This window comes from Panthera pardus, unplaced genomic scaffold (genome assembly GCF_024362965.1).
Source record: "Panthera pardus isolate Hobbes unplaced genomic scaffold, ASM2436296v1 HiC_scaffold_6, whole genome shotgun sequence".
In the NCBI taxonomy this organism is placed as follows: Eukaryota; Metazoa; Chordata; class Mammalia; order Carnivora; family Felidae; genus Panthera; species Panthera pardus.
In genome coordinates, this window is record NW_026526991.1 from 81193196 (window position 1) to 81211218 (window position 18023).

Here is an 18023-nt window from a genome sequence, read left to right on the forward strand (position 1 = left end):
CAAATGAAATGTATCTCTTGTAAAAACACAACAAAAGGCAATTCCCTAGTACTATAAACCAGGCCACCAGCCTCTGCTGACAAATACAAAAAAAAAAAAAAAAAAAACTACGAAGGGCAAACATGATGCGGTGTGTCCACACTGGGGCCAACTCAATGGGCAGTTGCTTCACTAAGGAAAAAAATCCACACTTTAGTCCAAATCAAATTTAATAAAATGAGATACTGGCACAAGATAAAATTTCAAAGATGGATCATTGAATAAGCTCTCTGATCTTTCAAAGAAGTTGAGTATATGTAGCTTATCCATTCTTTAAAGTTTACATACAATTTCCTACAATAGTGACACTATAAGACACCTCCTCAAGCCCTGGTTAGGAACTCCATTGAAATTTTGTCTGTATTCCCTCTACCCCATTCCTTCACCAAGATTATTTTAGTCAGATGCAACCATTGTATGCAGCATGAGGTAGGCAGCAACTTGACCATCCTTCACCTGAATCACAAGAATGGAGGACGTTTAACATTTCATGATTTAAAATGCAGAACTAGGGGCGCCTGGGTGGCGCAGTCGGTTAAGCGTCCGACTTCAGCCAGGTCACGATCTCGCGGCCCGTGAGTTCGAGCCCCGCGTCAGGCTCTGGGCTGATGGCTCGGAGCCTGGAGCCTGTTTCCGATTCTGTGTCTCCCTCTCTCTCTGCCCCTCCCCCGTTCATGCTCTGTCTCTCTCTGTCCCAAAAATAAATAAAAAACGTTGAAAAAAAAAAAAAAATTAAAATGCAGAACTAAAATTCCAACTTCTCAGTTTTGACCAAAAAGGAAGCTCAAATCTCAAAACCTTAATACCCTTTAAGAAAATGCCGTGCTGTAATGATAGTTATTTGCTCTTAATTTGCTTGAATGAAGTCAGAACATTTGATTATGTCATTTATTTCAGCATTAAAATTGCTGAGGACAGGGGCGCCTGGGTGGCTCAGTCGGTTGAGCGGCCAACTTTGGCTCAGGTCATGATCTCGCAGTCCGTGAGTTCAAGCCCCGCGTCAGGCTCTGTGCTGATAGCTTGGAGCCTGCAGCCTGTTTCAGATTCTGTGTCTCCCTCTCTCTGGCCCTCCCCCGTTCATGCTGTCTCTCTCTGTCTCAAAAATAAATAAACATTAAAAAAAAATTTTTTTTAATAAAAAAATAAAAAAAAAATTGCTGAGGACAAGAACTGCATCTCAACCAATTGTGCACAGTCCTTAGGAAACTGCCTGCAGCACCTTTTAATCTAAAGACCTGAGTTAAAGTTTGCCAGGAGGATTAAGTAAAAAAAAGTGGAGGGGGGGGGATGCTTTTAAGAAACTCTAAAGCACAATACAAATATCATGTGCGACAAGCATTATTCTTACAATAAGCTCCCTCCAAGAGCAAGTCCCCTTCTACAGGAAATCTGAATACAGCTGATGTATTTCTGTATACTCTTCCCAAAAGAATTTGTGTGACATGCAAAACTGTAAATAACTACTTAAAAAGGGAGGAAGTGAAGGGAAGAAAGAAAACTCAGGTGGGACTAGAAGAAGGAAGTAAATTAAACGGCAGGGGAGAAGTTTATTAGATAAAATAAAGCAATACAGGAGAAAAGTAAACTGGAACTTAGGGATCAATTTCTAACTCCATCACTTACTATCTACCCACATGAATCTGGTCACTTCACCTCCACAGACTCCAGTTTCCTCACGTGTAAGCAGAAATAATAACTCATAGGGTTGCTGCAGGGATTAAATGAGATAATATTTACATAAAATACTTAGCATTATGTCTTGTACATAGTAAGTGATAAGTGAGTGACTAATTGTTGATAAAATTATTATTAGACCCGTATACTGATTGGTGACATTCAGGAAGAGAAAAGAGCCAAGAATACGTCAGAAGGGAAGATGATATACAGAGAGCTCAGTCTATAAATTCTTGCTGGGAGACAAAGTTTGAGAAACATATATTACACAAAGCATTTTTCATATTAAATGTACAAATTACATACTGTGTCTCCAGGATTGCTGAAGAGTCTAGAGAACTGTAGCCAAAATCTCGAAGTCATAAAAATAGAATAGCAGTGACTGTATGGAGGGAGAGCAGGACAGACCCCACCCTGCCGCTAAAAAAAATAAATAAAAATAAATAAAAATAAAAAAGTGCTTACTGATGTGTACAGAAGCCTGCTTCCAAACTTTCAATTTTTTTAACTTTTCCTAGACAGAATGAAACTTAGGTTCCATAGCAAACGTACACCAACTCTACCGGCCAAAATTAGATGGTATTAACAACCGTGCCCAGTCATTTAGGCTTCCATTATTTGCTCTTTAGTCTGGGGAAGTTGTATTTGTGATGGATTTTAGGTGTTAAGTATTTTTAACTCCATCATACTCAGTAATTGCAAAAACAATGAAAATGTTTCAAAATTAGGAATCAGATTTAGAGACAGCAAATCATTGTAAAAAGTAAGAAAACAGTGGATGCTGCCTGTGTAATGGGATCAGACTTATTGGCTGTAATATGTGAAAAGTCTATACCCATGGAATCAGTAAGAATCAGCAGAAGACAAGGAAAACAAGAAACCCTGCATGGGGTGGCCAGAGAATTAACATCACTTTGGGTTGTCAACTGGTCTAGTGTTAATTCAGGAGAAGGCAAGGAGTTTAACAATTTAAAAGCTAAGCATAGTACAAGTACTATCATAAAACTGCTAAAGTTCAAGGCCTTTCAGTGTGAATGGTCAGCTCACTATATGACCTGTCACTGCTAACCTTTTCCCTAAGGCCTGTGCAGATCATCTAAGAGGGAGGCTGCCTGTCTCAGTAAATTTTCAATGTAGACAAAACTAGTCTATTAGGGGAAAAGACGGCCAAAAAATTCTACCAGCAAGGAGGTGAAAGTATATCTGGTTTCCCTTTGAGGGACCAACTCACAGTCCTTTTTACTAAAAATAACCTTTCAAAACCAAATCTGTACTTAGAGAAACTTTTAATTTTTTTGGGGGGGGGTCAACAAAGCATAGTTGTCTTATAAGTATCTGCATGAAATTATGGGCTGAAGATCCTAAAAATGTTATCAATCAGGCAGTGATAAATGGAAATAATATTTCATCACTATTAATTTAAGCTATGTGTATATATATATATATATATATGTACGTGTATGTATATGTATGTATATACATGTGTGTATATGTATGTGTGTATATATATTTGTTTTGTCTAATTGTAATAATAAAAGTATATGAGCTTTAAATCTTGGCTTTAGTTCTGCTCCTTCTGTTAGGTTTAAAGCTCACCAACCATGAATTATCCTACTGTGGAGGTTTTCTACAATCTACCCAAATCAAACAAGGAGAGAACACTTACTATACTCAATCACAGAAAATGTGCCTCTGGAACTCTATTAGGAATTTGGTCAATCAGGACACAGACAAAGGAGCTGAAGTGTCTGCATTTCGGTAGACAGTACCCCTACCACTGCCAAGATACACTTTTTATCCTAACCTTTAAATCCAGTTGAGTTTACTGTGATCCCAATACTTAGATAACCAATAACAAATGTGAACTATTCTTGCAACTTCATTAATAAAATCATTTGGACTATTCATTCAACAAAGAAGCATTTCTTGAGTAGGCCTATACTAGGCACAATGCATTTGTATGGCACCTTTTATTTTACAATCCCAAAGAGCTTTCAAAGTTGCCCTAACATAAAGTATCAGTGATTGAACATCTCTCATTTTATTTTATTTTTTCAATTTCTTTTAATGTTTATTTATTTTTGAGAGAGACAGAGACAGAATGCGAGTGGGTTAGGGGCAGAGAGAGAGGGAGACACAGAATCTGAAGCAGGTTCCAGGCTCTGAGCTGTCAGCACAGAGCCTGACGTGGGGCTCGAACCCACGAGCTGTGGGATCATGACCTGAGCCAAAGTTGGACGTTCAACCAACTGAGCCACCCAGGCGCCCCGAACATCTCTCATTTTATACATGTACAACACTCTATTCAAAACCATGATTCATGGGGCACCTGGCTTGCTCAGTCGGTAAAGCGTGTAATTCTTATCGTGGGGTTGAGTTGGAGCCCTGCATTTTGTATAAAGATCACCTAAAAGTAAAATCTTAAAAACAAAACAAAACAAACAAACAAAAAACCTGATTCAGGAATAATAAATTGAGCTGTTGGTGGAAATAAAAACTCAAGGGGCTGAAACAATCAACCATTAACTAAATTCCAACTTCCCAATTCAATCCAAAATTACCCAGTGCCAAGTGATTTTTTAAAATTACAAGCCAAAATACACAATGATTCAAACATTCCATTAGGGAAAGGAGTTAATATAGTTACAATTTCCCATTCCTAAATCCTTATGGGTATGCTACTAAGTAATAAGTCAAATTTATCAAAAGTCCCACTCAGTGGTTATATTTAATTTGCATACATTTGAGTAACTTTTTGAAATGGATTACCTAACTTTCCAAAAATAACTTATTTACCTGGGTTTTCTTTATTTTGAAGCTTTCTAGGTCTTTCTAGAAAATTGAGCTCTAAATTTATGTGTCAGTGAAATGCATTTGCCAAAATCAATTTTTTGAAACAGACCTGAGAAAGACCATCAAGAATGGAAGAGAAAATAAGGATAGTGAGTAAGCACAGGGACAGGTATAAACCAGAATTCTTGGCTTGGAACCCTTGTTCTATGATTTTCTAGTTAGCTGGTCTTGGTAACTCAGTTACTCTGTCTGCAAAATGGAAAGTATAAAAAATACCTACTCCATATGGTTGTTACAGGGATTAAACCCAGGTAAATTAGTACATATAAGGGTTTAGCAGCAATCAGCATTATATAATGTATTTACTTATTATGATTATCATGACTAAATCATCCAAATCATTTACACAAATGCTGTTCCCTCCTCAAAACCTTCCTTATCTGATCTAGTAGAATTTAATCCCTCCCTCCTAGGCTTCTCCACAAAATGCATCATGTATCAGTTATTTGGGTAAATTTCCCTCCCAATGTAGATTACTTACATCTCTTTGAAGATAGAGACTACAGCTCATCTGAGTGCACCAGACAGCAAATATTGTTCATTGCTGTCTTTCTTCTCCCTCTCTCTAAACGTTCTTAACAATCAAACCCTGTCAATTACCAAACTTTTACCTGGAGACAGGAGCTTTATGTAACCCAATGCACTTATGTACTGGTCTTACCTTGCTAAATATTCTGTTGAGACTTAAATAAAATTTTGCAGGGAGAGGGAAGAAAGAAGGACTCATTTAATACACTTAAATTGCTGACTAAGAATATCTTTGTAAACTAATGTATTTTTTTAAAAATTTCTTATGCCTTAAAAGCTTGCTTGCATTATTTCATTCAAAAAAGCCCACGGTACTTTTAATGTAAAAATACAGTAGCATAATTTCTGCATATGTCAAGTCTAACCTAATCATAACTTGCCCATCTGCTGATTTTAATGTAATCCTGGGGATGCTAGAAGACAATATGCTTGCTTGATTCACCCTACACTATTTATGTAAAATAAAATAATTTTAACATTACATTGAGATGCAAATCTTTCTGGCTTTGATATGTGCTCCCTTTTTCCTCCTAAAAAAAAAAAATGCCACACACACACACACACACACACACACACACAAACACACACAAAACAAGCCTCCAACTTATGCCGGATCACTGGAAAGCATTTTCTATAGTATTATCCAACTTCGCTTACACAATGACGTTGCCCTTACTTTGAGAGAACTTTTCTGAAAACAAATGGCTGATTTGAGTGCATTGCTTTGTTGCCATTTTCTACAAATTCTCCTTTGTTTTTATAGTGTCCTACCTTTTGAAATAAATTTTTCAGCATAAAAACTTCTGAGGATACCTATTCATTTGCACAAATATTCCTAGTCTCTATTCTTTGACTCATTTTAAAATAAACTAAAAAAAACAGAAGGCTAAAAAAGAATTGCACCCATTTAAGGTGGCTTTTCTAAGTTTAATTTTTGTTTTTCATTCCTCAATAGCAGGTCCTTTCAAAGGAGTACAAAAACTACATCCAATTTATTTCTCATCCTAAACACATCCCAGCCAAATGGGAAACGTTATCAGTCATCTTAACCAGGAGAAAAACACAAAGCTAAGCCAGATCAAACCAAATTTTCTTTTTTTTACTTTTGAGATCAAGATTTTTCACATAAAAGTGCTTTGATAAACCTATGCAATGAACAAATGTAATCACAATTTAACATCATATTTTGGACTAATTTCTCTTCCTCAAATAGTCATAATAGTGGCTAATTCACATATAATACCTCTCAGCTACCGGGTAGAGTATAGTAAACTTAATTGTTTTATATATCCTGAGGCATACAAAGAAAGGTCAATCAAATACAAAGAGGTTCCCAGTATGTTATATACACATGTGACTGAGACAAAAAAAATCTACCCTAAGAAAAAACTGGACTTAATAATAGATCCTGCCTTAAAGTAGGGAGACCTGAGAAGTTGAAGCCCCCATCCCATCCCCACCCCCTAAAAGACAAGATCTCCCTCCCACCTTACAACCAGGAGGCATAAATTAAAACACTTAAGAGTTGTTTCCTCAGACTTTAGCAGTAAGAAAGCTAATACTCAGGCCTTTTCCGAGCAGTTGGCTTCTATCAGAACTTATCACAAGTTATGTGAAACAGACAAGAGCATTGGTTCTGCATTTTACCAAGTGAGAACGGCATCGCAGTTTTTGGACAAGCCACCACTTCCAGCACCCAGCTCTTCCCGCCCCTCCTCCCCTCATTTCTTTTTATATCTTTCCTCCAAACTTGCAACCCGAAAAGTGATGCCACAAAGCAAAAGCCGCATCAGTAAACGGGAGGCCACCGGTTTTGAAAATAAAGTTTGTTCTTTTGCTGTCAACCTGATAACTTTTTAAAGACGAAACGTCTCCTACTCAATCGGGTACAACCTATCCTATTCCCATACCAAGCAACCACTCGTTTGTCCCCGACAGTAAAGAGGAAAAAAGGGAGTGGGAGCAAATGATGTTTAAAAGAAGGGTCTACGGTGCCAGGGGTAGGGACAGATTTTGAGACCGGTGTTGAACACTCCGTGCTTCTGGGAGCTGGGCGGCTTTACTGTGTCGATCCGAGAAATGTTTAGCAATCTGACGCATCAGTTTTTAGGAATGGTACACAAGCAGCCCCCACAATTTGAGCCATGCCTAGAATACCTCTTCTTGGTGACACGGGCTGGAGGGCATGGGACAGGCGAGCCCGGGGTACCAGGAAAGGTTCCGCGACATTTGTTATTGTTTATGAAGCCCAGGCAGGGACCGGGATCGGGGAGCTCGGGGGCCGAGGAGTGGAAGGGGAGAAGAGCAGAGAAGCACAAAGATTCCTCCTCAGGCTCAGGGCTACCCTCCGGACACACGGGGCTACTATCACCTCGGGGAGCAAGAGGGCGGGCCAAGGCCGTCGCTGGGGCTTCACTGGAGACACTGCCAGCCCCGACATTAGCCGAGTCGTCCCTGGACACCCAAAGACACATAAGATCTCCTCCTGCCCCTACTCGCAGAGTTGGGGCCGGCGCGGCGAGGGGGGCCCCCAGCCGCGGCCGCCGCGCGCCCCATCCGCGTACTCACCTGCCTCCGGTCGCGCCCGCGGCCGGCTCAGCCTCCGCACGGACCGCAGCCGGCCCGGGGCCCGTCCGCTCCCTTTTGCCCGCTCCGCCCTCGCCCCGCCCCCGGGAGGTGGAACCCGCGGCCGCGCCGGAATCTCGGGGCGGCCTTCCTGAACTCTCGCGAGCCCTCCCTCTTCGGCTTCTCGGTGGCTAGGCCGGTCCGACTCGGCCCTGACGTCATACGCGCCATAGCCGGAAGTAGCCTTCTGTCGTCAACGCCCGCTCCTCTGCCCCACCCACTTACGCCTGGTGAATTCCTGATGGTCCTGGAGGAGTTGTCTGGACTGTCACTACTAACCTCAGTAATCAACCTCACCTCACTTCCCTCTAATCTACTCAAAACTGGTTCAGGCCTCTTATGAGAGTGCCCAATGTGTTGCCACATTAGTCACGTGTCCTAAATGACAGAGTTTTTCTCACTATTTCCCAGTGTAATGCAAAGAATGTTGGAAATGGAAAGGGGTTTAGAGATAATTCCCACGAATCCACGCAATTTGCAGATTACGAAAAGGTGATAATTAACAAAGATGGATTGGCTGACCAAGTTGCTTAGACACTAGCTGTGGGATCTAGAAGTAACCCGGGTTCCTTGACCCTTTTCCATCTCACCATGACTCCACTGCAAAGACTTGAAAGGGATTTAAATTTGGAAACGCCACAAAAAACTGGGAGGCATACACGAAAAACTTGCTTAGGTTATCTTGGAAAATCTAAAATATCTGACAGTACTGGGCTCCTTTATGTAGGATCGGTGAACCAGGAGGAAAACCCCTGCATCATGACTCAAAAGAGATGACTTTGTGAAAATGATGCATTTGTCTTTGGGGAGAAAAGTTGCTGGGCAAACCAAATAAGAGAATCGTTCCCAATTATCGTTAACAAAGTTATCTTTGATCTGCATATTGGAGGTGTTATCAAATACCCCTGGCTTTTAGAGACTACTAAGGCAATATATGAAGCTGGTACTGTGCTTGCAGAAAACATAATGATCTTTAACTTCGCCAAGAGCAAGTGATAGATGCAAAAGACTTAGGGAAGCCTCACGACATCACTTCTCTCTTTTTTTACACTCGGTGCTTTTCTCATACATTGCTTGGTAACAGAAAAAGCACTACTGTGGTAATTAGTGTATTCTTGAGGAAATCATTTCCACCTTTATCATATGGTCCTTTTGAGGCTCAAATGACCATTGCCATGTACAAGTATAAGGAAGTTTCATTGTGATCAAACATGATTGACAGAGGCCTATACACCTCTTTCCCTCCACCACACTCGCACATACATTAATTCAAATGAGTAGAATGGAGAACAAACAGTTTGTGGAATGTTCTAGAGCAATTTTATACTTTCCAGTATGCCATTTTTTTCATACCACTAGAGTAATATGGACTAGTCTAGGGTATCAGAAGAGGATAACATGGAGACTAAAGCTTTAACCTCCAGTTTTTAAACTGATGCTATTCTAAACAAACTCCTGCAAGAAGTTGTTGAAGGTGCCTGAACTAAAATAAATTAAAGCCATGTGCCCTTCTGGAAGCTTGGTGAAATCTATGGATCTTTTTCAGAATATTGTCCTTAAATGCATAAAATAAACCATCTAGGGCTACAAAGGTAATTGATTTTATTAACATGCAGTTATTGAAACACTAAAAAGTGAATTTGTGATACAGTTATGTGGTAGGCAGCTTCTAACATGACTCCCAATAATCTTCATTTCCAGTATTCTTGTCTTGTGCAACCCCTCCTCTTGAGTGTGGACCTGGTGACTCGGTTCTGAAAAAGAAAACACATCAAAACTGACGTAATGTCACTTCTCATGATAAAGTTATAAAAAGAATCTGGCTTTCATCTTGCTATCACCTCTTGCTCTCTCCCTTGCTCACTCTGGTGGAAACCAGGTTGCCACACAGAGACCTACCTTATGGAGAGGCTCACTTGGCAGGGAACTGAGAGAGGTCTCCAGTCAGCAGCCACCAAAGGATTGAGGCACTCAGTCCAACAGGCTGCAAAGAACTGCCAACAACCTGAGATGACCACAGCCCTAGCTGACACCTTGACTGCAGCCTGGGAAAGGACCCTGAGCCACAGACCAAGCTAAATCAGGCCAGATTACTGGCTCACAGAGGCAGTGAAATTATAAATATTTGTTATGTAAGCCACTCATTTAGGGGGTAACTTATTACACAGCCATTGATAACAGTTACATATTTGTGTCTTTATTAATGCATTAAATAACAAGATCAAGACCTACAGTAATTTTGCAGTAATGATGCACATTATTTAAACAACATTTTAGATATCTGCAACAACTTCAACGTGGTAGAAAATATGTGTGATTTCTCTTGGGGTGAAGTCACAGGTTGCTAATGTTACTGTGGTTTTCTGACTACTTTCATAATGGGAGAAATGCTAATTTACAGACTTTAGGGAAAAAAATATGTGAATGTACATATATGCTAAATATAAGTAGATATATATATATAGATATATAGATATATATATAATGGATATATTTACTTTTTCATTAAGTTTCATTCCCCCAGATGAAGAACTCATGGCCTAAATAAGAGATTATTTGTAGGGCCTTCCAAAACTGCAATCATCAACATTCTCAGACATTAGAATTAAAGTTCAGGGAATAAACCCAGTTAACAGATACAGACCATAGCCATTGCTAACTTTATTAACCTACTGTTGTACATGGATTTTTATCCTCTGTCACTTATTCCCTCTTCTCCAAATCTAGGCTAAATGTCAATATACAGGCTAACATCGTAGGCCAGAACGTGAGAAAAATTGTGGTTGAAAACCTCTACAGCTCTCAGAATTCATCTGATTTTTGTTTTCAGCATGTAAGCTGAAAATGTAAGCTCTTTGACCAAAGTGACTCTTCAGTATTACTTTTACTCTCCTAGGACTACCTCATAGGAAGTAACCAATGAATGTCAAATGACTGCAGTAAATGATAATAGAAGGGAACTGTGTTGTGTTTTTTTTTTTGAGAGAGAGAGAGAGAGAGAGAAGGGGGGGCAGGCAAAAGGAGAAGGAAAGAGAGACTCTAAGCAGGCTCTGTGGAGCTTGATGCAGGGCTCCATGTAGGGCCCCATGCGGGGTTTGATCTCATGACCGTGAGATCATGATCTGAACCGAAATCAAGAATCAGATGCTTAACCAATTGAGTCAGGTGCCTCTAGAAGGAAACTATTAATAAAACCTTCCCACTGGCTGAATAGAGCTGCTTTTCTATATATGCAGCTTTGTAATTGTGGGATATGGTCAAAGCAGTATTTGGAGGATAGTTTATTGCTTTAAATGCATTTAACAGAATATACAAAAATGTAAAAACAAAAAACCAAGCTCTTAACTCAGGAAACTTGAAAAAGAAAAGAAACCTAAAGAAAGTAGAAGGATGTAAAGATTAGTGTAGAATCCCTTCCAGGGGCCCATGGCCCTTATGTGCACCAAGTATTATAGGGCAAAACATAACATCCTACACATAATTCCATTTTTCAAATGGATGTAAATTCTATTATGATTAACAAAGTCAAATACATTTCTGGAGAACCTGGGTGGCTCAGTCAATTAAGCCTCCGACTCTTGATTTCAGTTTAGGTCATGAGCTCAGGATTCATGAGATCAAGCCCTGCAGAGCCTGCTTGGGATTTGCTCTTTCTTTCTCTCTCTGCCCCTCTCCTGCTCACACTCTCTTTTAGAATAAATAAAATAGGGGCTCCTGGGTGGCTCAGTTAAGTGTCCAACTTCAGTTCAGGTCATCATCTGGTGGTTTGTGGGTTCGGGTCCTACATCGGACTCTGTGCTGACAACTCAGAGCCTGAAGCCTGCTTTGGATTCTGTGTCTCCCTCTCTCTATTCCTCCCCCACTCACACTCTGTCTCTCGCTCTCAAAAATAAACATAAAATTTTTTTTAATAAATAAAGTAAAACATTAAAAAAACAAATACAGTTCTAGAACGTAAATGTAAATATAAAATATTAATGCAATAGGGAATTTTTTTTAAAGACTGAACTTGACTTATAAAAACCAAAAGGTGATTCTTTGAAAAGTCAAGGAAGTAGGAAAAACTTTGGCAAGACTAATTCAGGAACAAAAATAAAAGACACGAATAGTAAGAATGAGAATGGAGATGTAGCTACAGGTATGGAGATTTTTTAAAGCATAAAAAATGTGATTAAAAAAGAGAGGAGGGGCAGCTGGGTGGCTCAGTCAGCATCCAACTCTGGCTCAGGTCATGATGTAGCAGTTTGTGAGTTTAAGGCCCACGTCAGAGCCTGAAGCCTGCTTCAGATTCTGTGTCTTCCACTCTCTCTGCACCTTCCCCTCTTGCACTCTGTCTCTCCCTCTCTCAAAAATAAATACATATTAAAAAGATTTTTTTAACAGAGAGAGATTGTTATTAAGACAAGCTGGTTGAGCACTCCTCTCTGTGTGAATAAAAGAGTAATATTAATTTCTGATTCGCTCCATGTTAAGATTAAAGAGTAACTAACATTTACTGAGCTCTTTCTGTGCGCTAAGCATTGTGCTCTTTGCTTGTAATATCTCATTTAATCCTTACAATAAGCCTGTGAGTTAGGTATAATTATCCCCAGTTTACAGATGATAAAACTGAGGCTCAAGAGCTATAGTGACTTACCTCGGGTCACACTAGATAGCGACTGACAAAGCCAGCCTCTCAGATTCCCAGTGGTAGACAAAATACTCCTGAGCAAAAGCAAAAACAAGAAATCTGGAGACAGAGAAACTTGTTTTAGGTCACTGGCCTACTTACAATATGCTCAGTGAATGTTAGCTATTACTGTGATAATAATCCCCATACTTTAAATGGGTTTAAGACTACCACCTAAAACACACCAGAGTTAAGGGCAGAAATTCACTTTCAAGGCTGTTTATCCAGCATTATTTATTTGCACCTGTGAAAAGCTGGAATTAACCTAGATGTCTAAAAGTAAGGATGGGTGCAATAAATTACTATGGACCCATACAGTATAATAGCATGTATGTGTTAGAAATCATATATAGATAAATGATTGACATGAGGAGATGTTCAGAATATTTTGTCTGGTTTGGAAATTCTTTTAAAGCACGTTACCAAGACTGTAATATCTTTTGTATGAAAATTATTTGAAAAATAATATATGTATATATAATCATAATATGTATATTTCAAGATTTAAATGAAAGACACAAAATAAAAGTTTTCTCTTAATGTGATTATGAAAAAAAAATTATGATGTATAATGTTATGCCAGTAGATTAAAAAAATTTTTTTTAAGGAGAGAGAGAGAATAGGTACTTCCAGTCCTCCTGGAAGGCTGTCCTGATAGAAATCTATTAATTTTTTTACTATGGAAAAAATAGAAAGTTTATGGAATAATGCCTTTCCAGTTTGACCCTAAGAGTGTTTGACTACTGGCTCCTCTTGTCATTGTCCTGACTTTCAAAGGGCTAGTTCAGCCAGGCTAAATGCAACTGAGTTTCTTTGAAAATAAAGGCTCTGTTCTGTAAGCTTCAGGGGTATTTGCCCGGACCGTTTAATCAAACACATGACAATCCATTCAAAACTCTCACCAGATTGCCTTCTGCAAAGCACTTTATAAACCTGGAAACAATGACTTCTAGTTGATGCCTGCTTTAATTTTTAACCTGCTTGACTAAATGGCAAACTATTTATCACAGAGGGTCTAAACCATTCCAAGATTTTGGCTATGTCTCCCCCAAAGTGAAAAGCACCTAGGTAAATCAGATGCCTGAAGAAAAGCATTAAGGAAAAGTGAAAAGTACATTGTGTTTAACCATCTCTTTGCATTATTTTTATTGCTCTGCAAAGTGTAATAAAGAACCAAAAGGACTGGATTCCAAGGACCTGGTTCTATTACTCACTGTATGACCCAGCACAGATCAAAAAAGTTACCCGAAGTCCTATTCCTGCATCTGCAAAATGAAGAATATCAACACAATAGTTGCTGAAGAGATGAAGCAGAATTATGTATGGTAAAGGCACTTTGAAAATTATAAGACCCCATGGCCATAAAGGAAAGAATACTAGTTTGAAGCTAGGAAGATCTCAATATCAATAGCTACTTCTTAGGATCACTGTGAGGATGAAGTGAAATTAAATGAGATAAATTAAGCACCAAGTATAGGGCCCAGAACGTAATCACATTCAGTTCAAGCGAACTATTATCATTTCCATTAATAACATTTAGTGAGGGGCGCCTGGGTGGTTCAGTCAGTTGAGCGTCCAACTTTGGCTCAGGCCACGATCTCGCAGTTTGTGAGTTCAAGCGCTGCATCGGGCTCTGTGCTGACAGCTCAGAGCCTGGAGCCTGCTTCGGATTCTGTGTCTCCCTCTCTCTCTGCCCCTCCCCCACTCATACTGTCTCTCTTACTCTCAAAAGTAAATAAACATTTAAAAAATTTTTTTAAATAATATTTAGTGATATAACAAAAACATATGTTTTAGAATGGAACCCGTTTTTCTCTTGTCACTACAAGCCAAATGGATTATCTGAAATTAAGGAACATTTTTGGTGATGTTTACATCCATGAAGAGAGAGAAAGTCCCTATGGGACCTTTCCTGCTTTGACTCTTGTCTGCTTTCTATTGATTTTTACAAATTCCTGATCCTAACAAAGATAAAGATACAGTGGATTTTCCATCTGTGATATAGGAAATATAGTGCATGAGTAAGATGAGGCTAAGCAATGCAGTAACAGATCGTCACAGATTTTTAGTGGCTTCAAATGGTGAGGATTTATTTACCGCTTATGCTTTATGTCCTTTATAGGTCATCAGTAAGGCTTTGCTCCTTAGAGTCACTCAGGGTTCCAGGCCAGTGGACAAGCTGTCATCTTGAATATTGCTAGTCTTCATGCCAGAAGGAAAAGCAGTTTGGAGGGTCTCAAGCAGAGATTTCTGCTTACAAGAAATCTCTTTGGCCAGAGAGTAGTTGCATGACCCTATACAAATAAGACGGAGCCAGGATAGAATCTCTTGATAATCCAAGAAGGAGAGAAAACCAGAAATATTTGGCGATTGTACTAATTGTACAGTATACATGTGAAATTGCATTGTATATGTGGAAACCACTCTCCAAATGCTATTATAGGGTGCCCTTTCTTCACCTCTTAAAGAAAAACTGACAGTGACACTCCTTACAAAAGAAAAGTGCAAGGCACTGTGATATTTTGTGATGATATATACTACACTAGATATGGTTTAAAGATTTTAAAGCTGAAGTTAAAAAGAAAAAAAGAAATATGTTTGGTGCCTTCAGTTTCCTAAAAATGATCTTCACTGATATTAGAAATTCACTAACGTTATAATTCAATTTTAAAAAGTCTTTTTCTTTTTAAAACTGAAAAGCTGTGCGTTTTTTTTTTTTCCTTAAATCTTGCTGTCTTCCCCATTCCTAATTTTAGGGTTGAGTACAAAAACTTCATTTTTTCAAGTAAGAAAAAGAAGCCCCACCAAAGACTATTTTTCATCATAATAGTCGAATTCAACTTATGAAAACCCATTGATGTTTAATATAGGCAGCCCAAGAAAAACTGAAATACTGTGAATACATTCTAGAAAATTATTATAGTCCCTTTGTTGTAGAGTATCTATTCATATCCTGTGATTCCAGTACTTAAAATTATTGTACTTTAAAAAGCGATTACTTTCCAGTTTTAAAAGGAATTTTAATGATACCACTCATATTTTTAACTGTAAGTCATGTGTGTATAGTATAGGAATAGAGTTCCTATACTTTATTTGGTTTTTCCTCTGTATTAGCCATTTAATATGGAATATATGAAACAAAATTGATTTCTTTAAAAGTAATTATGAGTGCTTCAAAGTCTGTTTGACTTTTAGCATTAGCTCTTTCGAGATGGTGTGAGGTCTCAGAAAATCTATAAACCAAAAGGCTTTGGTGGGGCTTTCTTTTTTATACCTTCTATCTTTTAGGGTGGGGATTTCTTTCCCTTTTTTACAGCCTATTCAGTGACTCTAAGTGCAAGTCCTACTGCTTCAATTGTCTACTTTACTTTTTATTTTTATTTTTTAATGTTGAAATATCTAGGACTGGAGAAACAGTCCAGATAGAGAACGTCTCTAACACAAACCCCCACATGGCCTGGATGCTAGTAGATGTTCCTACTGTGGGCTGAACCTGGAGGGAAATTCAGACATGGTACAACTAGCAGACCTATTTTCCGCGTTCTGAAGTAAACTGTCCATGCTCGGAGGCAGAGAATACCAAATGGGCAAGCAGGGCAGAGGGTCTCTCCTGAGTCACACTGTGTGTTGGAAGGAGGACCACATTTAGGGTCCATATCTGGACTAAAGGCTGATTCCTTAGCCTAGTGGTCTTGGGCACATTTCTTACACTCTCTAAACCTCAATTAACTCATCCATAACAGGAATAATTTAGATTTTGGAGGTCCTCATTATCAGGGGATAATTGTTTCCAAAAAAATTTAAGATGTTGGAAGGAGAGCCAGTATTTTATAGTAGATATAAAAAAAAAAAATTGGTTGTGTGTACTTTAACCACAGCAGAAAAATTTTTAATTAGGTTACAATTGCAGCTACGCAGTACTTAGACTGAGCAAAGGCTGAATCACATTAGGGATTTGGTTAGTGTAGTTTTTCTGACACACTTGTATGATATTATGGATTGACATCCCTCAGTCTACATTGGACATTACATCATAATCATATAGAGAGGGTCACTCTGGAAAAAAAATGTTTTCTGACCTCCTTTGATGTTCACATTTTTCTATTTTAAACCATTGTTTTCAACAGTTTCCACTATGTTAAAGCAGTTAAAACAACTGGACTTCCTTCTCAGCTCTTTCTTCCCACCAGAGAATGTCAACGTTAGGGCAAATTCCTAGAACTTGGTGAAATAGAATGCACATTTTACACTTGCACACTTATTGCCAAATGGCTACCCAGAGATTGTACTAATTTCCACTATAACCAGCAAGCAGTACAGTCAAATTCCCACTTCCCCAGGTGCTTGGTCATGCTAGGCCTTATCCATATTTTTAATCATGCCCAAGAAAGACTAAGACCTTAGCATAATATTTGAGATAGACCCTACTGTTAAACAGAAGGGAAGTTTGTGTGGAGACTCATTTTGTAATAGGTCAATTGGCTAGTAATTATTTTAATGTTTTAATGACTTTTGCTTCTTCAAATAGTCTCATACCACCGGGGATTCGGGGAATGAATATCTGGGTAAGAAAGACCCTCTCCTCCATCTGGTACAGTCGTGAAAGCTAAATTAGAAAAGGTATATAAAATGACAGCTACTTCACAGGCACGCCATCCAAGTTCCTCTTCTCCCTTTCGGCCCTGGGGCTATGGCTGAGGTCAAGACTCAGCCTCACTGTAGGGAAGTAAGTCACAAATCCTGTGGCTTATTTGAACATAGAAAATTCAAGTAGGGTCTGGGGCAGACAAGATCATTACTAGTGTCGGTTGTTGCTCTGTTGATGGTTGTCTTGTTGCTGAGTAGTTCTATAAATCTAAAGATAGGGATTGTCGAGGAGAAGTTACTGGATCTGCTTCTCATTCCATTCCATTCTCCAACCACCCTGTGAATCAGGTTGTTGTTTTCAGAGGCTTACCGCATACATTTTATGCTGATTTGGTTTCCTGGAGGAAGTAACCCAAATAGGCCTTGAAAAAATTGATTTTTTTTTTTTTTTTCTGATTAGGCCACACTGCATTTTGTGGACAAGGTTAAGGAGATTATCTTCATTTAATAGCAATAGGAAACTGTTGAAGGGTTTCAGGCAGAAGAGTGACAGGTCAATTCGCACTTTAAAAATACCCTGACGATAGTATGGAGAATCAGAGTGGATAGTAGTGGACCATTAGGAGGTTGAGTTTTATATTTATAAGCACTAAGTTGTATATTTTAAATGGTCTGGGGCCAGAATACCATGGTAAGTGGAAATGAATATCTGGTCTACTTGTAGGTATGTCCCACCAGGGCTGAAGGGTGCAAAGATGACCAGATTTGATAAATCAGATAAATTGAAATCAGACAAATCATTTTACTCATCAAGACAATGTCTGATTTCACTTCAATTGACATTTTCTTACGGATTAAGGATATGCTACTTAGCCAACAGAAATGTTTTGGTTTGCTAGACAATTATATTTTTCATTATAAATTGCCACAGGTTCTTTTCTGAGTTCCATTTACTCTTAGTTTATATTAATTTCTCTGAGTTTGATTATCTCTGAAAAAGTTAAATTTCTAGAAATGCATAGCTAAGGATTAAGATCTGTCCTAAGCA

The 18023-nt window shown here is 38.8% G+C and overlaps 1 protein-coding gene and 1 long non-coding RNA gene across 6 annotated transcripts in view; both read right to left on the bottom strand.

The window, feature by feature from the left end:
- The window catches only part of STK38L (serine/threonine kinase 38 like), an 85371-nt gene extending 77584 nt beyond the window's left edge, over positions 1-7787 (bottom strand). Inside the window, exons 1-2 of one of the 2 annotated variants that reach the window (XM_053894602.1) lie at positions 7663-7731; positions 2020-2133 (exon numbers count right to left, since the gene is read on the bottom strand). In XM_053894602.1, the coding sequence (XP_053750577.1) occupies position 2020 (1 nt within the window). In that variant the 5' untranslated portion in view covers positions 2021-2133; positions 7663-7731. Of the gene's footprint in view, positions 1-2019; positions 2134-7662 lie in introns of both variants that reach the window. The other variant, XM_053894603.1, reaches the window with a different exon arrangement.
- Positions 7788-9304: 1517 nt separating this feature from the next.
- LOC109268764 (uncharacterized) overlaps positions 9305-18023 on the bottom strand; it is an 85222-nt gene continuing 76503 nt past the window's right edge. For 3 of the 4 annotated variants that reach the window (XR_008419534.1, XR_008419532.1, XR_008419531.1), the window contains 2 exons: positions 12356-12423; positions 9305-9473 (listed from right to left, as the gene is read on the bottom strand). This is a non-coding gene — a long non-coding RNA (uncharacterized LOC109268764). The remainder of the gene's footprint in view (positions 9474-12355; positions 12424-18023) is intronic. The other variant, XR_008419533.1, reaches the window with a different exon arrangement.